At 39.0% G+C, this 27,936-nt stretch overlaps 1 protein-coding gene across 1 annotated transcript in view; it reads left to right on the forward strand.

Annotated features, from left to right (window-relative positions):
* ABCA13 (ATP binding cassette subfamily A member 13) overlaps positions 1-27,936 on the forward strand; it is a 199,052-nt gene that overhangs the window by 156,012 nt on the left and 15,104 nt on the right. The window contains exons 46-49 of the mRNA XM_058831117.1: positions 7,114-7,256; positions 19,594-19,733; positions 22,101-22,204; positions 24,741-24,833. Coding sequence (XP_058687100.1) covers positions 7,114-7,256; positions 19,594-19,733; positions 22,101-22,204; positions 24,741-24,833 — 480 coding nt within the window. The remainder of the gene's footprint in view (positions 1-7,113; positions 7,257-19,593; positions 19,734-22,100; positions 22,205-24,740; positions 24,834-27,936) is intronic.

The raw sequence follows: 27,936 nt of genomic DNA on the forward strand, positions 1-27,936 counted from the left end.
AGATGGGATTTTTCAAAGGTATAAGTTATACACAAGGTAGAATTTTTGAAAGGTCAACCTAAAATATCTTGGAAGTGCAGGGTGTTATAGAGAAAGTGCCTCACATACCAATAATCAACTTGTATTCAAGGAATTGCTGTTATATTCTTAAAGAAATTTAAAATATATACTTCTGAGAAGTAACTTCCTTTTTAATGGGGCATAAGAGCAGATTCACAACATCTTCAAGTACTATTAAAAGATTTGTTGGCTTCTAGGTTGCTTGTTCACTGAATGTTTAATGGCACAAAAAAAAATATATTTTATTCCTATGAATCTAAGAGAGATCTATGTTTGTTTTCATAACAAAATCTAATAAAATCCATAGAAGCTAGGTATTATGCATGTTAGTTTTCAGTATAACTGGGATTCATAAGTCAGGTTGTCATTAAGTGTGAATGTGTTCATTAAATACTAGAGCCAACTTAATATTTTCTGCAAATTGGTTTTTCCTGGCCTCCTTTGATGGGGAAATGATTTTGGGGGAGGGAAGGCTTCTGATCTGTTTTAATTGGGGTTTTCTCTTTTTGATACACGTCAAATTAAGTAGATATTGTAAATGCACTATGTGCCTGAACTTTTTATCCTACAATTTGTGTTACCAAAGCACATTTAGAGCAGACAAGCTGAGCCATCTACAAAAAAAAATTTGTTTTTTTAAAATTTTCATATTCTTCTGCAGAAATTCTTTTAGGCAACTTACACAGCCTTTGCAGACCCATTCTAGTTGTTACTGTTCTGCGATTAAACTAGTACAGTCAGAGAAATTATAGGAATTTATCACCAACCACAGCCAATATTGTAAAGATAATGCCTGTCACAGGCATTATGTCATTATTATGACATAATATGTTAATATTATATATATAACATATATACATATATATGTCATTATTATATATTACGTCATTAATATTGTTATCAGTGACATATCTGTGGAAATGAAACAGAGAAGTAATTAGCTTCTAGAGAGTATGTGTCCATATTAGGTATACTTGCCACCCCAATATTGAAGAGTGCCAAAGGAACAAGCAGAATTGAAACAGTTACTTCAGAAGGCTTGGAAACAAATAGTCATAGCAAAGTACCAGCAGTACCTTTCATAAGGGGCAGAAATATAAAAAGCAAAATAGATAATTACTAGAAAGTAGATTATTTCACGAACACTTGTTTACTTGTATTTAGAAAGTATGGTTTTATAAGACATTAAGACACCAACAGGCTTTTAAAGAGTTGAGAAGCTTAAATATGTTTAATAATTAACGGCATGGTCTGCTCGACAATTAGAAGAGTTCTTTGTGTTCTCTGTGGCACAGCTGTTGCTCTTCAAGAATAAAAATGGACTAAAATTATCTCATGCTTGGCTGTACTGCCATAACTAAATTACCACTGATGTGGGAGCTGTCTAAATGAACGGTAGTGTATGAAACTGTAAACATTTTTGTAGTTACTTTCTCTGTCAAACATCTTGAAGAAATAAGGTCTGCATTAAATAAATACAAAGAGAAGCTGACACTTAACAAAGTGGTATAACAAAGGAGAACAAAGTGAGTCTTCATAGACTTTGAAAGTCTGCTGGGCTAATGTACCAGCAGATACTGTACATCTGTTCCACTTTTGTATTTGTGTACTTTGACCAAGCTTTGTTTTCTTCCCCTTTCTATACTTGTGTTTAAACCCTCTTTAGTGACTCTATCATAAAACCTCTCTCAAGTGAGGAGAGCTAAACACAGCTTTAAAGAGAAAGTGTCAAAATCCTTTCAAGTGTCATGGCAAGGTCAATGTAAAATAATGAATAATATGACTGGTGGTTTGTTTGCCTTTTTGGTGCCCTCTATTTTGCAATATTTTCTGTTGTATTTTGCTGAGATGACTTTAAGTTCATACTTAGAATGTAGTGGGATGCATATGCAAAAAAATAGATAAACCAGGTGACATCTTGTTCATAAGTTGCCCCATCAAGGACTGAAGCATTTAGCAGTCTTATTCATGTAATTAATTTATCTCCCATGAATTTCTGTCTTCCTTCTGCACAGAGATCCTCCATGACAGAAATTCCCCATCCTATTTGCCAGTCATCTAAGCTGTTGGATTACAAAGTCATAGGGCCAAAAAAAATCTCTACAAAGAGGGAAAAGTAAAATATTTCTTTATAGGTAGAAATTCAACTCTTTTCATAGGTATGATATTCAGCTTGATAAGTAATTAAAAATGTAGTTCAAATAGCTTAATTGAAAGAAAGAATAAATTTACATCAATATAATGGCTGAAATTTTAACCTTGATTATTTTTAATGTTAACTGAGCATTAGTATGCACTGAATTGAATGTGCAGTTATGAGTACAATGAAAAGTACTTTTGCAATTTGTAAATTTATATTTAATTTTGACTAATTAATGGAATTTCTCTGCAGAAGCAGATATATATATATGATAAATATCACTGCATTTAATTGTATTCAAAAACTGCAGAAAAGGCATATGAAAGTGAAACAGAGTACACAGTGGAGCCAAAAGTGAAACAATTTTTCCAAAACCAGCCATAAGACTGATATGAGGGGTACTAAGTTGTCTCTGGAAACCCAACACTGAGGTTTACCTTTGAATACCAGCCCGCAACCACCTATAAGCACTGTTGGTGGTAAGCGTTGTAAAAAACAAGATCCAAATCTAGTTCTGCAATAGCCACTCTGGCCTTCTGGAAACTTCAGGTCCAGTTTATACAGGAGAAGGAAATAGGTTTTGTCCAAGACGATATTCACTCATCCCAGTGGTTAATGCTTCTTTTCAATGTCATCAAAGGCTTTCTGACCAGAGTGCCCCATGCCACCCCCATATGACCTGAAATCAGATTGTAGGGCTTTCTTTAAGTCCTACAGAATAAATAGATTAATGTAAAAAGTCTTGAAATGGTCAGCGGAGAAACAACTTTCAATCAAAAATTTTCTATACTTTGATATTAATTTATGATCCTAGTATCTTGAAAGTCTGGCAAGTTTCTTTCCTCAATAGTACAAAACTATGAGATGAGGACTCCAAAGTGAGGAAAGTCTTATTGAGTCCTGGATGTTTTCTCAGGATGTCTTGCACCAAAATATCATGATTCTCACTAAAGTACTTAGACAGGGATGGAACACAAATTCTTCCATGCTTCAAGTACTAGACTTCCCTATTTTTCTTGAGGATGCCAGATGTTCTGTTGACCATTTCTAAAGGAGTTCTAGAAATGCAATTCTGCAACTTTAAAACTGTATTTAAAATAGAAATATTGCTAGAACTATTCTGGTGATATCATTTGTTGCAGATGTTCATTCTAAAGTAAAACTTAAATAATGAGGGGAAGTATTGACTGAGCATAAGAATGTAGTCTAAAAATGAAGGACAAAACATGTTCTTTACCTTAATTTGATCAGATGATGTAATTAAAATTATTAAAGGAATTCAAATATAACAAGTACACTGTGTTATTATAAAGATACAGAAAGTTGAGTATTAGTGTAAAAGCCTGTTTTCCTCCATATAATTTTTAGATATTACACGAGATTTCATTGTGTCTACTGTACTATGGACAAAAGCCCTGAGAGGGGTTGGAATCCATATTTACATGTTCGTTCTCTCTATTTATAAAATGAGCTGATTTTTTCCTCTGGTATGTCTTGTTTTTAATGTGAATAGTCTAGTGAAAAATTCTGGCATCCTGATAATAATAGGGCACAAAACAAATGACTGTTTTTCTCTAGCTTGAGAAAAAAATAATCAGCATTTTTCTGCATGCTAATCTATATTTCAGAAAATATTAAAAAATATATTTCAAATTTCATTCTGATAATAGCATATATGATGATGTTTGTTAAGGAAGAAGAGAATTATAATTAGTTTAATGAATTGAATCAGAAATTAAAAAAAGTAAAGGGAAGAATATTTACAGTATATTATTTACTAAGAAGATTTTCTGGTATCATGCCATCACTACCTGGAATGATCATCTAATTTAGACCCATAAAAATGAAATCTGAGAAATTAACTGAATTTCAAGGACAATTTCCTAAGATGGGAGCTTTTTTTCTGTTGTACCATACTTACTATAATAAAAATGTGGGTTTCTTTCATGTATTGTTTATTTACACTGTTTATTACTTCAGAAAAAGCTTAGGACCTGGCTAAACAAAATTGAATGATAATGTCCAGAATTTTGATTTGAAAATCTACTCTGTGATGTTGATGAAGGAAGAGGCATTATACTGCACATTAAAAAAAAACCACAAAAGAATTCTAATATGGCTTTTTTTTTTTATTATTTTTTTGGTCTTCTGTTTAGATTGGTTTTGATTTGACAGATACAGAGAGGAGGGAGAGGAGTGAGGTGGAAATGAGTTCTTTAGTGAATACAGTAGAATCTCTGTGTTAATGGGAAATCTTGAAGGGTTCAGGGTCAGCAATAACTGATAGAGTTGCAAAATAAGGGACCAAACTGAGTTAAGAATATTAAATTATGCATTCTCACTTTGCCCTCACTTTATGAAAGCTAAAGGTCAGTGGGTGGGTATTGTGGGGTGACTTTGTGAAGCTTGTATCCTCAGTTGCCTTGTTTATGTTACATATTAAGTTCTGCACCTTTAAGACTGGCTCTGAGAGCGAAGTGGGGGAAGAAGCAGCCGCAGTTTGTGTTCAAAAACAGCTCTCACTACCCCACATCCAGCTCCTGGTGTGTTATCTGCAGCACGGACAGACAGCAGGACAGAGCTCTCCTTTACTTTTAGTTAGTTTTTAGTTATCTGAGGCAGAGAAGTTCCCCAGACTATTTTTTCCCTTTTTCTTGAATCTGTTCAAACCTGCTCTGGACTGAAAACCCAGACAAACACCAGGAGTTCACTCCTGTGCCCCACTGGGGCCTGGACCTTGACACTTTCCAGTGCCAGAGGGACTGATAAGAAACTGAGCGAGCTGAGCTACACCACATGAAAAAGACTTTTCTAGATTTGCCATCTCATCAAACGGTGAGGTTTTATTTTTAAATAAACATTTTTTTTTCCACTTTTCTCCAAAGAAATTTTTTTCCCAAACCAGCTGGGGGAGGGGCCACTTAAATTTGCTTTGTGGAGGGACACCATTCAGAAGTTCTCTCCCAAATTTGCCCTAAACCAGGAGAGTGGGATACTGTTCACCTTAGACTGAGTGCTTTACATAGGCAGAGCACTAGAGCCCTGGGTGTACAATTAGCACTGTGGACACTTTTTATTTCCTGATGCAAACTGAGTAAGGATGCTCTAATATAATTCTAGTTAAAGAACATTAGATGTCTGTTGTTTTTTTGCAGCTGTCCACATTTTTGTTCTTCATGGTAGGGGCCCATTGTAGGCAAGATGTTTCTATCCAGCTACAGAGTTCATGCTGAGTAAATATACCTGAAATTACCCCTGACTGCTATTTGTTCTCTTCTGACTGAACTTGGCATATTACCAGAAGCCCAGTATCTTGTTTCTCTAAAGACAGCAGCTGCACCGAAAGAAAACCTTGTGCAATCTTCCTAGCAACACAAACCTCAGACACATCTCTATGTTCAACAGCATCTAGATAACATTTCACCATGAAAAGTATTTTGCTACATTAATTAAATAAGGAATCCATTGCTACTGACTGGTTATACAAAAAGACCAGCATTATTCAATCCATATCTTAATGTAAAGATGACTATAGAAGAAGGATTTATTTTGCCATAGGTATGGTTGGAAACTGAGACAGTAAAAATTCTGTATATTCTGCACTGAAAATATCTTATAAATAGATATAAATTAAGGAAGAACACTTCTGTTATCCTCTTTCCCCTATCACTCTCTGCTTTTTGCAAACTCTTTGTTTAGAGAAGTGTCTGTCTACAGGCAGATAACTTACATAGTGCCATCCAAACCAACCAAGATACCATAATCTTTTATCTTTGCCATTAACAGTGAAGTACCATTCTAATTAGTCCATGGCAAGGTTTGTCATAATCATGTTAATTTATCTTTTGATGGCATTAAAATATGTTTTCATGCTGTGGTTCATTATGTAAAATGCAGAATTTTTTCTCCCAAAACTTGTGAATCTTGTTAATAGGAGATACATATTTCTATTTTCACTAGTGCTGGTATTTGTAGATCCTGCAATTAATGTATTTACTTTGTGTCTAAATGATTAGTCATATATTTAATTCTTTTAATCAGCAATATAGAAAACCACTAAGAGGAAAAACATTCTGTTACTCAGAATCTTTTGAAAACTTTTTTCTTTCAAAGCTTAGATTTTTTTATTAAGTATCTTCATTTTGACATGTCTTTCCATGCATGTAAATCAGCATCATTGGGTGTTGAATTAGATGCTGGAATAAATAGGATAGATTTAGTGTCATTATGGGTAATGAGACACACTAGCAATCAAGCTTGCTTCTTAGCAAAGAACATAATTTCAAGTAATGCTCTAAAGCTACAAAGTGAAGGCCAAAGTCTCTTAAATCAGGATAATTTGATACTTTTTCCAGTATTGTCTTTTAAGTTACTAGGCTTTAATATTCTGTGTTTTGTTTTACACTTCATGTTTAGAGAATGCATGCATGCGTATGTGAGGTTATAGACAGACAAAGAATACACAGCAACATTTCCCTCTCTCTCAAGTCCTTCCTTTTCAATATTCAATGTTATCGATACAAATATAATATTGTATATAGTGTAATATCCAATATGAGCACCATGTGGTTTGAAATGTGTCTCCTTAGAGCAGGTACTACCAAAAAGATAAGAGACATAAAACTGGTAAGCATTAATTCTCATGGACATCTCTTCTTCATGTGTTGGTCTGTTGACCTTGACACACACACAGTCACAACAGTGACATGCTGGTAGGCTGTACTAATCCAAATGGACAAAAAGTGTGCATTGTTTGTGCGTGATGCTGCTCTAAGTAACCACGGCAAAGAGACTCAAACTCTTTTATCTGCAGACTTGAGGTTATGCGTATTTGTCTTGTATCCCAAGGGTGGAACCCAGGGCCATGGGATGTGTTAAGCAACATTCAAGTATTTTTCTTTTTCTTTAAACAGGTCTGAAATTGATATACTCTCAGCTAGCTCTGAAAGTATTATTGGATATTGTCCACAGCAAGATGCTCTGGATGAACTTTTAACAGGCTGGGAGCATCTTTATTATTACTGCACACTGCGTGGAATTCCAAAGCAGGATATCCATAAGGTAACTATCCAAAACAGATGTGGAGAGGGACCTATTGCCAGGCTGCACTGTGGGGTTTTGTTGGGAGTTGTGTTTCTTTCTTTTGTACTTAAGGAATTTTTTCCCATAAGTTGCTGAGAAACTAACTATTGGGAAATTATGGGTACTTAAGAAAAACAAGAGTGGCCAAACTCAGGGGAGAGGGGAGAGGATACCTGGAGACTTGGACAGGCAAAACAACAGGGGTAGGGGAGCTGCGGGGGAGCTCTCGCTTTGGGTTTCAAGGAGGACAGGCAACTTGCTGCTTAGGGCAAAGAGAATTCACCACCAGAGCCCAGTCCTGTACTCATCCTGCCTCATCCTTTCTGTGGGTGAGCCTTTGCTCGTAAGAGCAGCATTGTACTGAGACCTTATTAACATCTACCTCATTAAACGAGGGACCTATCCTTGTCTGATCGGGTGCCTGGATCTTGGGCTCACCCCTCTCTGTCCTGCTGGGAATTGGGTTGCCACTATTCCGTCCCCATTGCTCTTTGGCGTTGCTCCAAGCTTTCGCTGCACTGCAGCCCCACACCTCCTGCCTGCTGAGGCTTCCCGCGGTTCCAGCCACAGCTCTGGAACTTCTGATACATCTTGCTGCCACCCCGGGATTTTTGCTCATTCCTGCCAGCCCAGCTTGCTGTTTCCGTAAATCCTGCTGGAACACCGGGATCGACTGTCCCAGGGGGCTTTGTGAAGCAAAGCCTCTCTCCCACCCCTTCCTGTCTCAGACAAAGCCACCATTACCGTGTGCTCCCCACGCGCACGCCACAGCGGCCCCTGCAGCCACGGGGGAATCAACGCACCTCCTGTCCCCTGGGAGCAGCAGCACCCCTGCTGGCCATACCCGGAACTGCACCAACAGGGAAAGCGCCTGTGGCTGAGAAGGGTCACTGGGTTCCTGTTCTCTTTGGTGTTAATGCCAGAGTTGTTGTTTCTTTGCTTTATTATACATACTAGTAAAGAACTGTTATTCCTATCCCCATATCTTTGCCTGAGAGCCCCTTAATTTCAAAATTATAGTAATTCGGAGGGAGGGGATTTACATTTTTTATTGCAAGGGAAGCTTCTGCCTTCCTTAGCAGACACCTGTCTTCCAAACCAAGACAAGTTTATTGAACAATTGTACCTTTTTAACATGAGAAACTATCTAATATTTCATCTTAACAACTTTAGTAATAAGGTTTTCATTACCACAATTTTATTTAAATAATGTGGATTTTTTTTCTGTCTGTTATGCCAGTTCAAAACACAATACCATCACTGCAGATAGTAAAATGAAATTATTGCAAATGAAATCTTGGGCACAAAAACCCTGAAAGAAATTATAAATGGTTTAATGCCTTCGCTATCACACTTAACTGTGAAAGAACACCACGTTATGAGTCTTGTACCTCTGAAAAACTTTTCTTCAGAGATACGATTTAATTTTGATGGAACTAAAAATTTTTGTATGATTCTGTAGAAATAAATGAAACACCTAGGCACTGGGATAGGAGCTGTCGGTATTCTGCTGTCTTAAACTTCGCAAGATGAGAGCACTTCCTTAAATGCTCCAGCTGCCACACAGAGCTTGGGGCTGTCCAAGAACAGGCCAAAGAATTGCTTTGAGAGCTTACTATTATAGAAGTTGACAATATCTGGGAATATCACTGGGAGCTTGTGGAGGCTAGCTTTGGAGCAAGCTGCAGGCCCCATGGCCTGCCAGCCCTGCCTGAGAAGCTAGCCTGGGAATTTCATGGGAGGATTCAAAACAATCCTCAAAGACACAAAACAGCCTGCAGGTGCTGTTTGTCTGTTTCTGTGTTTTCCTTGCAGGAGAAAGTCAGGGGGTAGTGAACCCCACTGACCAATGATGGTAATGTAGTACTATACTAACCAATAAGAGTTTCCTTTCTGTACTTTCGACGAACTAGTCTATATAACATGGCTGTAACAATAAACTAGAGATTCTCTCCTGTTCTGACTCCTTTGAGAGTCCGTGTCGTTCTTTCCGCCATTCCTAAGTAGAACGACATCTGGTGACCCCGCGTGATGATGGACCGACCCTCCGAGGTCTGGTAACCCGACGTGATGTGCAGCCGACCCCCGAGGTCAGAAAGCAACCTACGTGAAGACATCTGCTAATCCCCTGAGGGTAAGCAGCGAGCGGGAAAAACACCAGCCCTTCCCCCTAGAGGGGAAAGTGGAATTCTCCCGGGCTTTCCAAGAGGAAGCTGGTTTCTAACCAACGGGATAGTGGAGCCTGCCAGAGAGCGGGCTTGGAACGGCCTATCTTGGTGAAGCAGAGCTTGAAATCCCGGGTCCAAGCCGATAGCGTTTGCATAATTGCATTCGTGGAGCCACCAAGATAAAAAATTTTTTCATAATGGAGAACTGTGATTTAGCTGATGAGCAACTTGTCAGCTTTGCATGGCAAGACGCCTTGCTGAGCATGGGACTCTGTATTCCTGAAGAAGATATACGCGCTTTGTTCCACTGGGTGAAAGCGCAGGAGTTTGCTGTGACTGTGAATGATGTGTTTAACCTTGAGATTTGGTGGTCAGTGGGAGACCACCTGTAGACTAGGCTAGCTGAGGGAGATGCCAGTGCGTGCAGCTTAGCAGCAACTTGGAGAGTGATTTTTAAGGCACTGAAACAGTGCCAGCCTAAAAACAGTGAAACCGAACTGTGTAGCAGTCCTTCAGCTCTGCCCGGACCCTTAAAGAACTTTAGCAGCGGGCAAGAGCAGTCCGTGAGCCGGAGATCTTCCTCTCCAGAAAAATTTGAGCGCCCGCCATCCGCAAAGCTCAGCGTGCAAGTTTTACCAGCAAAAAAACAACAAAAGAGCGAAAATCGCTCGGCTCTGCCTTTACCGCACCCGCAGACGCCGCCATCGCCAGCGCAGCGAGAACTGCCTTTGCCTGCGCCCTCCGTGGAGCCTCCGCCGGCCCCTCCAGGACCAGCGCTGCGAGCACTGCTGCCAGCGGCCGCCGTGGAGCCTCCGCTGGTGCCCCGAGTCCCCACAGCGGCAGCAGCAGTGGCGAGAAAAAAACGAGAGAAAAAGTGGAAAAGAAAGAAAAAAAAAAGCTAACTCAGGACGCCGCCCCGCCGCCACCGGCCGCGGGCCGGGCGGCCATCCAGGCCCTCTGGCTCCGGCTGGCTGCAAAAACCCCGTAAAAGCTGAGCCGAAGCCCGGATCTAGAGCCGGGGCCGGGGCCGTAGCGAGCATCCCCCCCCCCCCCCCCCCCGCACCCATCCAAAGTACCAACCAAGAAGCGGCGGGGGAGGGGGGGGGAGCCAGGCCCCCCTTTCGCTCGCGCGCGCCCTATGAGCTCCTTTCTTCTGTGCCGCGGGAAGCAGCGCGAAACCGCGGCACCCGCGCGGACGCCCCTGCTCCCCCCGCGCGTGTGCGCCCCGCGCGGAGCGAGCCGCGAGGGTCGGCGCGGAGCCGCGGGACCTGCACAACACCCCCGCTGCCCCGCGCTCGCCCGCGCTCCAGCGGGGAAGTGGCGGGGAGGACGGGGAGCGAACTTCGCTCCCCCTCGCGCCCGTCAGTGCGGCCCGCGCGCGCGCGGACCGTGCTACAGGCGCCAGGCCGGGTTCTGCCAGCCTTGTGCTGCCAGGTTCTCCTGCGAACCCGAGCCGCCCCGCGAGACGGTGCCGGGGCTCGAGCAGTGCCCTGGCCAGCACGCGTTCCCCCCCGCCTTGCAGGGGGTGAACCGCACCAAAGTCCTGCAATCCCTGCGAAACCCAAATTTGCTCACTTTGTACCACTTTAGTGTTCTTTTAAACTACTATATTGACAAGTTAGACTGTCAGTTTGAACAGACTAACAATGTTTTGTATTAGTTCACTGAGTTAAGGATATTTGACTCAACCGTCAAATCCTTCCAAGGAAAACAACCTTTAAACATCATCATAAACCAAAATTCCAAATTAATATCCATTCCAATATCTAATAAAAGAAACCACTTGTGCCGTGTTTGTTCTCTCTCCTGCAAGGGCCCAGCAGGATGTTACAAACACTGTACATTTTTTATTTTTTTTCCTAAATCAAAAGGGTGAGTTGTGGAGGCTAGCTTTGGAGCAAGCTGCAGGCCCCATGGCCTGCCAGCCCTGCCTGAGAAGCTAGCCTGGGAATTTCATGGGAGGATTCAAAACAATCCTCAAAGACACAAAACAGCCTGCAGGTGCTGTTTGTCTGTTTCTGTGTTTTCCTTGCAGGAGAAAGTCAGGGGGTAGTGAACCCCACTGACCAATGATGGTAATGTAGTACTATACTAACCAATAAGAGTTTCCTTTCTGTACTTTCGACGAACTAGTCTATATAACATAGCTGTAACAATAAACTAGAGATTCTCTCCTGTTCTGACTCCTTTGAGAGTCCGTGTCGTTCTTTCCGCCGTTCCTAATTAGAACGACAGGAGCTCTTGGATTTACAGATACAGGTGTAGCTGTGCTGTTCAGCAGAGTGAGCTCTTTATTTCTGTAATGAGGTAATCAGTCAGCCAATACCAGAAATTAAGTGTGAAATGGATACAGTGTAAAATATGGAGGGGGGGGGGGTGTCTGTATCAGCAGATGGAAGTTTACAATATGACCTGACTTAAGCTGCTCAGTCTTTTCTGCTTAACTGCATCTCTATTAACATGAGAAAACTGTAGTGTGATATGAAACTGGTATATGTTGATTCCTGCTGTATAGACTGGTCCCAAGTAGTACCTATTGCTGTAGCACTGCCCTCACAATCTGCAGAATACTGCCTGTTGTTTTCCTTTCATTTTTTCCAGAAGCAAAACTGCATGAACTGAAATACCTTTTTTTTTTTTTTTTTTTTTTTTTTCTCTACTACTCAGAGTTTTTTTGGCTTTTTCCTCGGGGTATAATAAATGGTTTGCAACTTGACTGTATGTGAGAGGGCTAATTTCTAGCTCTCTGCAGTCTGTTTTCTTTTTCCTCCGCAAGCATGTGCTATTTCAGGAAAAAAGTATGATTCCCATAAGGGATATTGAGTATTCATCAGACAGGCAGTATTTTGAATTTTTTACTGTCTTAAGCTGATCATTTGGGTATTTCTGGATAAAAGCCTGGGGAAAATAAGTGATTCTTGCAAGTCTTTTCCCCTTGTCTTGGGCAGTATCCATTGTCTAGGACAAAGCTTGGACATTTACTTGTTTTAAAAAAAAGTTACTTGCATACTGCTGTCTTGGTTTGAAAAGACAGGTGTGTACTAAGGAAGGCAGAAACCTCCCTTGAAATGGAAAAATGTAAACCATCCCACTCTGAATTATTATAATCTTGAAATCAATGGACTCTTAGGCAAAGATGTGGGAATAGGAATAACAGTTCCTTACTAGGAAAATTAAAATAAAAATGCAGGAGTACAAAAAAGAAACCAACAAGAAAAAACCCAAACAACCCACTGACAGAATACACCCTCACACCCTGTTTGTCAGGGTGTTGGTCGCAGTCCAATTAAATGGTGGCTGCAGTCCTCCTGGAGTGACAGATGTGGTTCTGATGAAGCAAGGATCCCATAGAAGGGTGTACCTTTCCTCTGAACATCTGGTGGTGTAGATGGAGCTTGTCTTTCCTCTGGGAATCCAGTGGACAAACGCTGCCTGTGCTGTTCTGAGTCTCTGATTTTATCCAAGTAGGAATGCTTGGCTCCACTGCCCTGGGTGACGCATCTCACAATGGGATGATGTAATTTTATCAGTCATTCAGTGACTGACTCAATGGCCCAGTAACAGAAGATATGCCCCTAGAGGGAGGATGGGTCCTGGAAGAGATAAAGAACACTGCCACATCTGGTTTTAACAGATGGTAATAGAACACCTTTGGTTTCATCTTGCATTGCAACCCAAGACAGCTGCTCAGAAATTATTGTCAGGAAAATTAATCCACAAACACCAGAGGTTTATGGCCAAAAAGGAGACAGAGGAGTCCTTTTACTTTATTCGAATAAAGAGAGAGGCCATGGGGTCTCTCAAATTTTTGGAGGGTGCAGCCTCCTTTTATCCTAATTCCTGGCCACATGTCCCTTCTCTCTTTCCCTATAGGCTGAGGTACTTGAGAGGTACAGGCTTCCTGGAATGCTTAGTACCTGAGATTTCACACCCCCCTCCCCCATGCATAATCCCCTCTTAATTCTTAACTCTTGTGCAATTCATGGTGCTTCCTCAGTGTCCCTTTCATCTTTCAGTGGAATCCATCCCATTGTTTCTGCTATCTCTCAGTGATAGTTTCATCTTATCAGCAGACCCACAGCTTGTCTGTAAAAACAAACTTGTCATTCCTCTCATTATCACACAGTCTTTTGTTTCATTGTTTACCCTTCATAATTTATTTGTGCTAATTTTTACTTCAGTCTACTAGCAGAATACTGAAAACTTGCGTATATTTCCCTCCATCCAAAAGAAATATATTAAGGGATGGCTGTTACTGCACTGAAGCTCTGAACTATAATTACCTGTTTTCTTCATGAAGTGACACTTCCTCCATAGCAATTAGGAAATAGGGAAAATTTTCTTAACTGGTATGGTATGTCACATACTTGTTCCTCTTCAAATGGATGAAAACCATGAATTATGTTACTGTGTGCACTGGGAGAAGACAAATGCTAAGGGAGAAGACGAATGTTTTGAGATCCTTCCTGGATCTCATATGATCTAGGTATCGGCTTAGACTATTCTTTATAGTCAGCCTTCTGTGGCTTATTATCACATTTGTGAAAGAGAGATCATTCTTCCTTTCAGTTGTCTTAATTTTTTGTCTGCATAGATTGCAGAACAGACTTTGTTGCCGTATGCTTGTGATCAAGGCATCAAAGCACTCTTGCAAATAATATTTAGCTGCTCTGGTCTGCCTTTATTAAAAACTGAAATGCAGCTATCTCAGAGGAAAACAAATGTTTCTGTCAGTGGGCCCTCCTGACTGTGTGGCACTGCTGTCAAGTGCTCAACAGCTGTTGTGCTTCAACTCAGAAATGGCTGGTGCCTGGAGAAAGTGAGCATTTTAGCTGCCTATAAAGAAAATAAGGCTTTGGAATGCTTTAGAGGAGTAGCTGTATGGAAATATAAGCAGCTGTTTTCTCATCATTCCCTCCTGCCTGTGATACAGCACTACAAGCCTGCCTCTGAATATTTACCAGTGACTAATTACATTAATATGCACAGACACATATATTCTAGAGAGTACATTGGTTTGATAAGGAAAAAAAACATACCATCACTTTTTGTTTCTAAGAAATTGGTGAGCAGGCAGGTGACTTACAGGTCGTGATGCTGCTGAAGTTGTCTACTGAAGCACTACCTTCAAGGACCAAATCCTTTGCTAGACAGATTTATCAGCAGCAGGAGTTAAGTGCTTGACATAACGTTGAGTGCACTTAATATTCCAAAACAGTAATTAAATGAATGGGAAACAAAAAGAAAAATGGGTCATTTACTATCAGTGTTAAGCGTCACATGTAATGTGAAGTTTTACTTCACAAATCTTCTCTGAAAGTTTCTTTTTGTTCAAAATTGTAAGTTTTGTAAATTGAGTAAAGCTTTTAGGTTATTTAGAAGGATACTGATTAAGCATAGTACTTTTAGTTTTTATTTCTTTAATATATCAACTTCCTAGATCTCAATTTGTTCCAAAATACAACACTCATCTTGTTAAAAAATTACAATTATTAGCACAGCATCAAACAGCATCCCTCATTCTCACTGAAACTTCTGTTTTGTATCTCAAAAGAAACCTTATCAGATCTTCTGAGGTAACTTTCTGGAATGTCAGTATTCTTTCTCTTTTCATTAACTCTTCAGGAAGATTATGCTCTGATTTTAGAATCTCAATGATTTCCTTACACATTATATTCTATAGGTGCTGGAAATAGGAATCTGTAAATTCATTTATTCTTTGTATGTTTGTTTTGGACCCCAAGCAGAATTAGTGTGTATAGTTTTATGAGATTCTGGGATAAAAAATACTGCTCCTTAGAAACTTGACCACGGATATGCACTTTCTAAATGAAAGAAATCTAACAGTTCTGAGTTTACTTGAAAGCCAAATAAATACTGTTTTGTGTGGAATTGATGAAAGATTTATGTTTATGATGTTCAAACTACACTGTATCCACTTACTCATAACCTTTGGATTGATTTGGCACTTTGAATTACTGCTTTGGACACGTGAAGTTATTTTTCAGATGCCTCTAGAACTCAATCCATGTTTATTATCATTTATATTAAGTATGATACATGCTTTCACTATTGAGTCAGATTTGCTTTACAAGGATTTGTTTAAATAAATTGTAAGATGTTAATAATTTTATTTATTGTATCAGAAATGATGAAAACTAATACACTGATGGATACCACCTTTCAAGTCAAGAGAGACACACTATAATGTTTATAGTCGTTAAAAAGATTGAGTCTTCACTAACTCCAAGTTTTTCTGGAAGACACTCAGACTGAAAGTCCTTAGCACCACTTAATTTTTCACTTGAATATTAGCAGTAATTTTTAAGGGGAGTGGAAAGCCATAGGCATTTGTGGTTACACAACTGCTGCTTTTTAGTGGAATGGATGCACCTCTTAGTTCCGCGGTGGATGGAGGAGACCATGCCTGTTTTGACCCTTACTCCCACAGATATTGGCATGTGTGCAAAAAGTTGAATTATCTTATAGCCTTTTCTGGAATGAATATTGTCTTTAAGAGCTCCACAAACTATCAGGGGATTTTGTTTAGATGCTACAGACTGAAGGACTCATTCCAATACCTGTTCTAAAGCTAGGTGGGCTAGCCCAAATTAATTTTGGGGAAAATATTTTGCTGAATTTATTAGAACTTGTGAGAAAAAAAGTAAATAGTTTTAAGAAATATTGGAAAATAGGGAAATAGCTTGCTGACAGTTGTGAAGTCTGTTGTAATTTTTACTGCTGGTGTGGGGAGGAAGGAAGGAAAAAGTTTAAGTACATTATTACAGCCATGCATAGACATTAAATATTTTCATGGTTCAAGTGTGGTTACAATGTATGTATTTGCATATAACTGTAGCTTTTGATTTGACCTCAGTGTTAACAACTTCCTAAATTGCTTCTCACTCTTTGCTGCTGAAGGTCATTGAAACTTTAGAGCATCATGGTGAATATGACAAGGAGGGAGAGAAGGTGCTTGTGTATATATCTCACATTCACTACAGGAAGGAAACCATTAGAACTGTAATTCTCTGGCATAAATGTGTGTATCTCTACCTGAAGATTGATCAATTCTATGCTCAATTCTATCTTTCATTTATAGTAGTTTAAGAGGGATGTTTTTCTATTTATTTTACAGTGTACTATGATGCAAATGACTGGCTATACAGACAAATGAAGTTATATTGGAGATATTCAGGCTCCTCTACAATATAGCTAATATGTAATATATACATAATATGTACTATTTCTAATTTCATTCAAATTACTGTTTTGTTGTTGCTTAGGTATTATTGATGAAGCTGAAACATTACTAAAAATCTTATAATTTGTATTAAAGAAAAAAGTCTTGGGGTCATCTCTTGAAAGAAGTTTGAACTCTATATTCTTGTATTTGCTGAACCATAATCTGCAGTGCTCTTTGAAATATAAGAGTTGAGCAGGGTAGCAGGAATAGGAGACATTTTTAGGTGCAACTGGGAAATATTTAGGAATAAGAAAGTTGGCCCTTCCTTCTGCCTTCATGTTGCTGATGGCTCCAAATCAGTTCTAATTTGTTATGTTTTGCACCAAAGAGGTATGTATATATAGGTATCAGGCCAGACTGTGTTGTGCACTGTGACGATCTGCAAGGTTTATCTTGGAAGCTCTCCACATTTAAAGCAGCAGCAAAGTGGGTACTATGAAATGATTCCCACCCCTCTCTTTTTACCTATTTAGCTTTTAAACCTTCTCTTGAAAAATTTCTGTATCAGGACGCTTGCCAGTTTTTATCTCCTTGTATGAAACAGGAGATTGTGTAGTCATGCTGAATGCTTGAGCACACACCAGAGAGGAGAATTCAATGTGAGGAATTGCAAATCTTTCAAAGTCTGTTCTTTTTAATGTTGCTCCCTACAAAGTGCTTTATACCTGACATGATGGAGTCTCCTCAGGGGCTACGGATTACAGGAAGACCCATCTAACTGGAACGGTTACTTTCTTCTCTCTCTATCACTATTCCTTGACCTTCTAAATTCTTCCCCATGCAGCATTCATTGTCTCTTTTAAAAAAAGGCATTTTGCTCACTTTAGATGACACTTAAAAGCAGTCTTAGAAAGAATGATTCTAGTAATAGCCAAAGGATTGTTTTGACTATGTTTCACCTGTGATGTATAGTCATATCTTGATTATTTTTTAATAACTCTTGGATCTTATCATAGTTTAAAATGTGTATTTGGTGTAAACATGGGATTGCATGTTTTTTTCATTTTCTGATCTTAAATTCCTATGAGCTTTTCTGTGTAATTTGTGTGACTGTTGGTGCTTATCTAAGAGGATAATCCTTTAGTCACTAGCATTCATGTATTCCCAGTGGTAGCAGTCAAGTCAGTTTTGTAGACAGGATAAGCTGTCCACCATATGCTTTAGAGGACTTCACTTTGTGTGTTACTTTGGCATATAATGAGACCCATACTTAGAAGCAAAAAAAAAAACAAAACACAAAACAAAGCTCAGCTATCTTATCTTAGAATATAGCTTAGGTGATTAACCATTTTTAAAGTCACAGCTGTAATCTCTAATTGGAAGTAAATTATTGTGAATTAATTTTGATACAGCAGAAGCCTTGAACTTTTCAGTATAATATTACCTGTGGCTAGTTTAACAGTTATGATTTTTTTAAAAAAAACTCTCTGCATCTAATGTAGACAGAACGGCATTCCTGTAATTTGGCTTTTGTATGAGAACATACACTGCTGTCAGGTTATACATCCAGGTACCTCAAACACAGTGACTATAGACACCAGTCCAAGGATCATCACAAGCATACTGTAAATTCTCACCTCTGCAGCATTGTTCCTTCTTACAGAAAACTTGATCTCAGAGATGTCTCTTATAAGTATAATTTGAAATATCTTGCTAAAAGGGTCACGAATATCTTGATCGTTTACAAAGCTGTTTGCATAAAACTCTCCTATGGAAAGTATTATTATGCTTGTAGCAATTTGTCCATGATGGGCTGTGAATATTAATTAAAAATATTGTTTAATGAATTTTTTTTTCTATTGGGCTTTTGAATTAATTGAAGACTGTCTACCTGGTATGATTAAGCCTTGAAGTCCCTCCTTGCTTTTTGCTGAAGGTAATGTAGAGAAAGCAAAGAGAATGAACCATACTGCTGGGGGTGCTCTGGCAGCTAATGTTGGGCAATAAGAGCACCATGCATCTCCTTGTTTTACAAGAATCTTCCAGCTGTCCTACATACACAGGCAGAAGACCCACTTGCTCTGTTACAAAATTGATCATTCTTTGATGACACAGCCCCCCAGGAGTCTATGCCAAACACCTGCAGCTTTGCAGGGTGAATTTGGCAGCAGCAAGTAGAAAAGTTGATGCTGTGTCCCTCATGTTTTTTTTATTTAATAAATATCTTCTTGGACAGTCCAGCAATGGTAACTGATATAGACTGATTAAGATTATTGCTTCATTTAATATTCTCTAGCACCAGTGTTAAAGGGAGCCTTGTATATCAGGACTGTCTCTGACAGGGTAAAGAAAGGCCATAGGGCATGAGCATGTTGTCTCCAGCTGTGCTCACATGCCTTCCCAGCTTGCTCGCATCATACATTCTTTTTTAAAAGCAATTAAAATCAATTCAGCTAGGATCAATTTACCCCTCTCAGTTATTACAAAGGTATATTAATTTAATCCTGCTACATTTTGTCTTAAAGAAGATCTAAATCCACAGCTGTGACTTGCTTTTCTGACATTTTCATCTTCTTTTTGTAGCTGATGGGGAAGTTTTGCTTGAATTTTCAGTTACTCAGGTATTTGATCAAATAAATAGTGGAGAATAAGTTGAAATGAGAGATGTTTTAGATCATTGACCCATGGATGCAAACCAGATACAAATGATTGTGCTGTGCAATGACAAAGCCAGATTTCTGAACAAGAAAATCCTTATCGTTTCTGAAGAAGGAAGGGGCCTCATAGAAGCTTTTTCTCCGCGTTTGAGATTCAAAAGTAATAATATGCAGCAAGTGTGGGTAAATAAGGAAACAACATGTACATTTTCTTAACATGCATGAACAGAATGATCTTTCAATCGATTCACAAATGCTACCTAATCTGACTCATCTTTGTTGGCCTTCAAATTTACAAACCACAGGTTGCAGAGGACCTTGTTAACCGGTTACACCTCAATGCCCATGCTGGCAAACTAGTGAGAACTTACAGTGCTGGCACAAAAAGGAAGCTCTCTACTGCTGTGGCTTTAGTTGGTAAACCCCAAATACTTTTACTGGTGAGTAAAAATAATATTGTGCTTATTAAAAATGAGCTGCATTGAATTTTGTTGTCTTGTATGTTGCTCTAAAGAAATTCAGGTAGTTTCCTGAGCAGTCAGGGAGTATTTGATACATGGATGCGCAACTGTCTTCTTTGTTCTGCTGTATGAATTACTTCAATTTTATTCCCCAGTGCTCACAAAAATAGAAAGTGAAATTGGCTTTTTTTCCTATTTTTTTCTTCCTTGTAGCAATTGGGTGAGCAGAAATAAAAAGCTCTCAACACAAATACAATTGTAGTATTCCATGATCCAAATATGTGTTTAATTGTCCCATGTTCTTTCAGGATACTCCTAATTCTTGCTCAGTTGTATTTATTTCATAAATCTGGCTAGTTCTTTCATTTTGTTGCATTCACAAGTCACACTATCAAATAATACTTAGGAATGATACTAATTTGAATTACTTATCCCAGGCTGTTTTGCATACTACTGCCCATTTGGGCCTGATACTGGCCACTCCAATGTAAACAATGCATTTTGTATTGAAGATCAGGGAGCTACAAAGCTTTGAGAACTGCATCATTACAACACTACATTCTCTTTCATATAATTGCCTATCATTTCACTAGAGAGTATTGAACATTGCTTTCTTAAAACTTGGCTGGGAAGAGCTAAACCAGTTCAGTAGTGCAATAAACCTTTCAAAAGAGTCAGCGGTAGGAAAGCTGCTCCTCAGAGTTGAGAGGGAAACCATGGCTTCCAGGAAGAGATCACAGGCTAAGCTGAACCAGATAAAATTGATTCTCTGGGGTTTGTGTTTCAGAAGATTAGACACATTTTGCTGCTTCTAACTGCCTACCATTACCTCACTTCTAAGCAAAGATAATTTATTTGCATTTTATACTTTAACTGACTCTGGTTCAGCTAGTAAAAGGAGGAGGTTATCTTAAATCAATGTTTTTTTCCTGACCTTAAGAAATGCTACAAATGGTTTAGAAGGTCTTTTTGACAGTGTACCACTGCAAGTATCTATTTCAGCCTACTTCTAGCTGCAGGGCACAAACAGTTGCATATAGAATGAAAAGGGGGAAGAAAGCTAGCTAAACATGTCAAATTCTTTAAAACATTTGTTGTCTTTAGAAAGCTAGCAGGTTTTAAAGGAGTTTTCCAGTATTTTAAAAGGATGGGGTTTTTATTATTATTTTTCCTGAAAGCAAAGACATCAATATAAGCTACTGAATCTGCTTCTAAATTGTATCCAGGATCATAGCTATTAATTTCAGCAATATTGTGGGTTGCTTTATTTTTATTACTTTTTATGTTTTCTTTGTTAGCAATCCACAGATAATAGGAGACTGAACTGAATTTTACAACCTCTAACATTGGTAGTGAAGTGCTAAAATTAGCTTCAAACTGGATGTTTTGTTTGCTTTGTTTCTTGAAAATTCTGCTTCCAGGTTTTAGATGGGATTCCTTGCTGAAAATACTCTAGCCAAAGCCATACCTGTCCAACAGGTGCTGACACTCCCCATGGAATTCCACTGGATAAAAAGCAACTGGAAGAGTTTCCTTCTTCCAGTCTTGTAGTAACAGAGACTGGATTTGTCAATCAAATATAATTCCTTTTGTTTTCATGAGTGGATGAAGTAAAAATTTGATTTAGTGAGGAAAGGAGGAATAGATAAGAAGGAGAAATGTAGATTTTGTAGCAGCACATCTTTCTCCATGAGAGCCATCCAAGTGGGAAATGGGTTTGCCAGTTGGTTTGCACTGAGTCAGTGTTATTTAATCCTGTGAATTCTATCCACTGTAAGTGAAAATGCCTCTTAAAAGGGCTGTGGGAGTAACTGGTATAAGATGTCAAATCCAAAATTCTTATCAAACACCTGGATATGGGATGGGCAGTGTAGACATCTGGGAGCGATAGGACTTCTCCAGTTGTTTGTGCACATGGCAGATGTGTATGCAGATCAGAAACAGTCACCAAACCCTTTAAGAAAGTGAGAAGAACCACTTGCAAGTGTTTCATATCAAAAAGAGTATATGTATATAATTAAACAGATATAATAAATCCTTACAACTATACATATATAAAAAAATTATATATATGGTAAGCATTTATAGATACATATAGATATATTTAAATATTATTTATGGATATATACTTCTTTACTAAAATGTGCCTTCCATAGATTTAGACATTAAACTGTATGTGTTAAAGCAAAACATTGATCAGGGTGTCATTTAAGTGACCCTCTGAAAATGTGACATTTAAATAGAAAAACATATGATTCTTTTGTGAATTGTGTTAATTCTTCATGCTGGGCAGAACCTGTGGTATGCTTTTTCCATGCTACTGTGCCATTTTCGTATTTCCTGTAGGATGAGCCCAGCTCTGGGATGGATCCCTGTTCTAAACGCTACCTTTGGAAAGCTATCCTGAAGGAAGTTCAGGATGGTTGTGCAGCTGTGCTGACATCCCACAGGTAAGACCCTTATTCCAGCAGCCAGCCTATTCCTGTGCTGCAGAGGAGTATATTCTGAAGATATGCTCACTCTGTTGTGAAACAAAGATTAAGTCTTGAAATTTTATGCCAATTCCTTCCCTGTCCATGATAAAGAACCTATTTACATCTGAAATACTTTTCATATTTAATTTTTAAAGGATAGAGTGTTGCTCAAGGGGCTGCAGGCACAGCAAAGATGATGCAAGTGATTTTTCTTTTTTCTTGCTCTTTTTACTCAGTGTTGTAGTGTCTCTTCTTGCTTGGAGCATCAGGTTACTTTTTTGTATCTGGCTACCATAAAAATCCTTACAAAGGGAGATGTGAGTGAACAACCTTCTGATTTTACTAGATTTCTGCTTTGCATCAGTGTATGAAGAGTAAGCCATGGCATCCTGAAGATGGATGCATCAGCTATTCTCTTATGCATTACTGGAGATGGTAGGAGAGACTCCATCCTCTTAGAAGAGTCTGTCTACATTAAATATCTTGTCAGTTCTCTGATATGGTCTATTGATACTGGTATATTGGTTTAATGGAGAAAACATCAATACGGTTATGTAACATCTATAGTGAAATGAAATAAATCAAATGTTCCCTTAGATAATATACATATACTATATATAATTATATATAAAATTTCTTTAAATGAGGGAGAGATCACAAAAACATGTCCAGAGAAGACAGAATTCAAAAATCAAAACAACAATGAAAAATTTGGCCAAATGGGATTTGAAGTATAGATGAATTAATAAAGGAATGTGGCCAAACTTCCTCCAATGTTTTCTATTTTCAGATTTTTTTAGATATTTTAGATATTATTAAAATGTATTTGTTGTCCCAGTCCATTATTAATAGAAAAAATTTCCAGAAAGTTCCCACTGTTTTATTTATGGAAACTGAATTTTGAAAATCATGTACCTGTGTTCGATGGCCAAGTACTTACCAGCACACTTATTTAGGGAATGTGAGTTATGCATTGTGAATTCAGTTCAGTGATTTTCAGGAAAAAATATGTTTTGACTTTTCCATTCAGATTAAGAACCTCTGGTTGTCAAACACCAGCTAAACAGAAGAGACCTGTGATCTCATTACTAATATGATGTAAACAAACAAACAAAAAATCCATCAAATTGTACTAACTATATATTTAGCTCTACAAATGAATGACTTGAAGCAGACAATAAGCACAGTGATACTGTTCACATTGTTGTGCCAGGGTAGAGAAAGGAGAAATTATTTTAAACTATTTATACTATTTTCTGAAGGCCACTGGGGCTTTGAGATTATTTACTTGTGTAAGTACAGGAATTTTATATATGAAGTGAACTTTCATACATGTCAGCTAGTACATGTGTAAGGTATAGAGAGGGTTTTGCTGTGTAAAAATCAGATTTTGTGGGCTGTTCACCTACTTTTCAGAGATATATATTTACTTACATTTCAGAGACAAAACTTCTGTTTTAAATGGGGAGGAGTGAGGCTTTATCAGCTGTCCCCAGAGCCCTAAATTTGTGTAATTTTGCCACAGCCAGGGAATGTTTTGCCAAGGGCAGCATTTGGAGTTATTTGGTGAATTTTCTTATTTGTATGAAGATCTGTCTTTTTCAGACATACCAGTTTGACAGTTCTCACCACAGCCCTATCATATTATAAAGAAATTGTTCCTAGGGCAGTACTTAATTGCCAGTGTCCATTCAGTCAAAGCACTTTGATTTGGACTGGTCCATGGTTGAGGCATACAAGATGTCTCTGTTTAGCTGTCCCAGAAGCGTTGGGGAGGGCGCACAGTGAATTGTAGAACACCAAACATCTTTGAGATGATGGATGTGTCCTGACTGGTTCTTTATGTCTAAAGTGCTTCTTTGAAAGAGCTACTCACACAATTCTGCACAATATGTAGGGTAGCAGCCCATCTGCCACAAGTTTTACAAGTCAAAGCTGTTATTTTATCATCTGAAGCAGTTACATCTAGGAGAACCCTGCTTTTCTATTCAGACTTATTTCCGTTTCCTAAATTCTGTTTGGATTGTAGTGTTTTGGATCTTCTATCCTGCAATAGGGTTACCCTTCAGAGGGTAACTTTTTTCAAGGCCATGTACTATGCAAAAGAAAGGCTGAGCAAGCTTTTCATTCTTCTCCCTTTATCCTTTAGCTCAGAATAATCACAAATATGTATTCAAGGGAATAACAGTTCATGACTCCCTCAGCAGCAGTCCTGAGACTACTTATGAGTTTGCCAGTGGTAATGATGCCTTTATATTCTGACCAGAATTGTCCAATTAGTTATAGACTAAAAATATAAATAATGGTTTAAGGCTCTCTTCTAGTTGTCATGTGGTAATAACTGCTGGTGTATACTGATTAGTGTTACAACTTTGACTGTTACCAAGCCAAAGGTTTTATTTCTGTTTTTGCAGCTGTCCAGATTCTTTCCCTTTAAGTAAAGTTAAGTATAAACAATGTTCTCTGTTTTCACTACTAATTCTTTATTTTTCCCCCTTGATTTATCTTGTAGTATGGAAGAATGTGAAGCTCTCTGCACAAGGCTTGCTATTATGGTCAATGGAGCTTTCAAGTGTCTTGGCTCTCCCCAGCACATTAAAAACAGGTATTATATATCAACATCAAATCTTCTGCATCTTTATTCAATCTAAGAGCTGGCTAGATGCTTCAGTAGTGCTAAGGCACTACTAATCACTTATATCTGCTAAGAATATCTTCTTCCTGCTGTCACTGAGGTTAAAAAAGAACCAATCAGGGTAACTTAGCAAGCTAAATTGACATGTGACATTGCTAAAATGCTTTCTAGTCTGCACTGGTAAGAGACATATCTAAAATTGTAGTGGTTTAGATTCGCCAATTTGAGTTTCCTGGCCAATACACTAAATAATGTGGTGGGTTTAGCACTGGCTAAAATCACCAGGGTACTTACTCATTTCTTGCTGTGAAATATGGATTAGGAGAAGGGCAAAACAGGGTTAAAACTTAAAAGGTATAGAGAAACTTTATTAACAGGACTACAAGAATAAGAAGCATCAGAATAAAGCTTCCAGAACACTTTTCCTCCCCTACCCAACTTTTTTCTTTCCCAACTGACCATGTAGAAACAGAACTTGGGATGTTAAAGCAGTATCAACTATACAAGTCTTTCATCAGTTCTTGTGGGGAGAAGAGTTGTCTCTTGTCATGCCATGGAGACTTCTCCACAAGAACTAGTTTTCTCATGGCTTTTCATTTCTACAAATAGCAGCTGCCTGGGCAAAAAGTTCAGCCGCTGTGACATTCCTCCCATTTTCACAGCCCTCCTAGAGATGTGTCCATGGGCCATGAACTCATAGGGTATTATTTTCAGGATGAGTTGTTCAAAGGCAAAAGTTCTCTTCATCTGTCTTTGTGATCATCTCTGGGAACAGAGGTTTTCCTCTTCTCTCCCTGGAGGCAAAGGGTCTCATCACTCTCATCTCTCTCTCTGTTCAAGCTTCTTGGGATCACAGCTACTCCAACATCTGCCTGGCTTTATCAATGAATGCCTCTGCTCACATCTACAGTTTGAATATTTCATCTCCCCATACTCTCTCATGTATTAAAGGGAATACTTCAGTGTGTCATTGTCCATCTCCATGGTACTACACCAAAAGAGCTTTCAGTCCCATTAGGGCATCTTGTCTTTCTCTTTCCATCTGAGGCTTGACTCCTTCTTTACTGACCTTAGTGGTGTCTTCACGTTGCCTTTCTATGTGTTGTCACTCTTTTTCTCTCATCCAAGGGGAGGATCATGGTCTGCAGGTATCATCTGTGCACTGAAAGGGTTAGTATTAGTATCTCACCCTGGCCTGCAGATGGCCGTAAGCAGTGGCTGCAGCAGTCATGGAGCTGGGGCCCTCCCTCTGCCCAGAAGCTGCTGGGAGGGGGTCTCAACCTGGGGCCCAGGGACTTAGTGTCAGTGAAATGTCAACAGCGGTGGCCTGGCCCAGCCTAAGGCCAAGACCTTCTGGCCTCCTGTCCCCCACCCAGGAGCCACTGGGGTGTGGCCCAGCCCCACCCCTAGGTCGCACAGGCCTTGGGGGAGCAGGGCTGGCCCCACCAGAGCCCTGCTACCTTTTGAGGCCGGAAGAAAAGAGAGAGATTTCCCAGGCTCGCTGTTTTTAAAATGTGCATCTCACAGAGTGGGATCTAATTTCTAAATGGTGAAAAATGTTGTCAGTTCTCAGAATTAGCCAGCTATTGGCCTTTCCCAGGCACAGAGGAAGCTCCCAGCAGCTTCTCTCAAAGAAATTACTTCCGTGGGTGATTTCTTACTTCTTCCCCAAATGTCAATCAATGTGAAAACCAGCACAAAAATGAAGCACTTCTGCACATAACCTAAGGAATGCATTGTGAGAATTCAACATGGCAATGAAATACAATTTGATTCCTTCTAAGTGTTTTTCATAACATGAAAGAAGTATTTTTAACAGGCCAGTATAACTTTTTAAATTCTTTGTTTCTTTTCTCTCTGATTCTGCTGCTGTGCTTCTTCTGCACTTCTTTTCACTCCTGGATTTCTCAGCTTCTCTGAGCTGAGCTCCTTGGGGATACTCCCTCATGGGGAGTCCCGCTTATCACAGTTCTCCGGGTCAGGACAAAAATTCCAAAGCCTGTTAGGATCTTTTTTGTCGTGTTTATTAGGATGTTATCACAAAATTTGGATGGTCTCTCTAGACTTTCTGCACAAATTCAATTCGCTGCAACCTGGCTCATTTCTTTCTGGTGGTACAAAATGGCTTTGTGGCTCACTTTGAGCTTTGAGGCACAAAATGGTCCCGAACTACGCAGTTTTTTTATCTTTATTCTTATCCAATTAACAGTAGACACGTATATTATTTTTCTTAATGACCCAATGACCCATCACTTGTGTACTGCACTGCGACATTTTCTATCCAATCACTACTACCCAAAAACCTCTAGAAGCACATGAAGAAGAAAGAAGGAAAATAAACATTATAAATCCTCCATCTTGCCTACTACTTTCTAAACTATTTTAAACACTAAACTAACTTTTTCACCCAGTGACTTAAGAAAGCTCTAATCTACACACTCACACTTTAAACTTTTCTATCTAACTTTAACAGTTGCATTCATGTATCACCATGAAAACATGCTCATAAATTTCATGTTTTATGAAATTCAGTGTTCTTCTGGATCTCAGAGCTAGGTGTCAGAAACAAGGGCACACACTGTCTCAGACTCCAACAGGTCAGCAGCCAGTAAGAACATCTATTTTGAACTCTCCCTGCTTCCTACATATTCACTGACAATTGAAGATATTTATACTGTTTTCTGCATCTTTTTCCTGGTGTGCATAAACCTCTTTTCTGTTTGAACTCTGCTCATGAGTTAATTTAATACCTACTAATGAGGACATTTAATTCAGAGGATGGGCTCAAACCACCATAAAAAAAAGAGGATCAGAAGCTGAGGGGAAAGTTGTTGCAACTTATAGGTAGAACATTTACATTCAGTTGTAAATGTAATTGTAATTGCTAGACACACAGTCAGCTGTGTAAGATGATACAGTTCTTTTACAAGCAGAAAAGCTACACTGTTTTGTACTAGCTCAGCACTTGGTTCTCTTAAGTGCAGATGCACTTGACATGGGAGCAAGCTCTACAAAAATGCTTTTGAATTGCTGTCTGCCAGGTTTATAAGGCAGAAGTTATGTGCCTTGGATA

Source organism: Poecile atricapillus, chromosome 2 (assembly GCF_030490865.1).
Source record: "Poecile atricapillus isolate bPoeAtr1 chromosome 2, bPoeAtr1.hap1, whole genome shotgun sequence".
Taxonomy (NCBI): Eukaryota; Metazoa; Chordata; class Aves; order Passeriformes; family Paridae; genus Poecile; species Poecile atricapillus.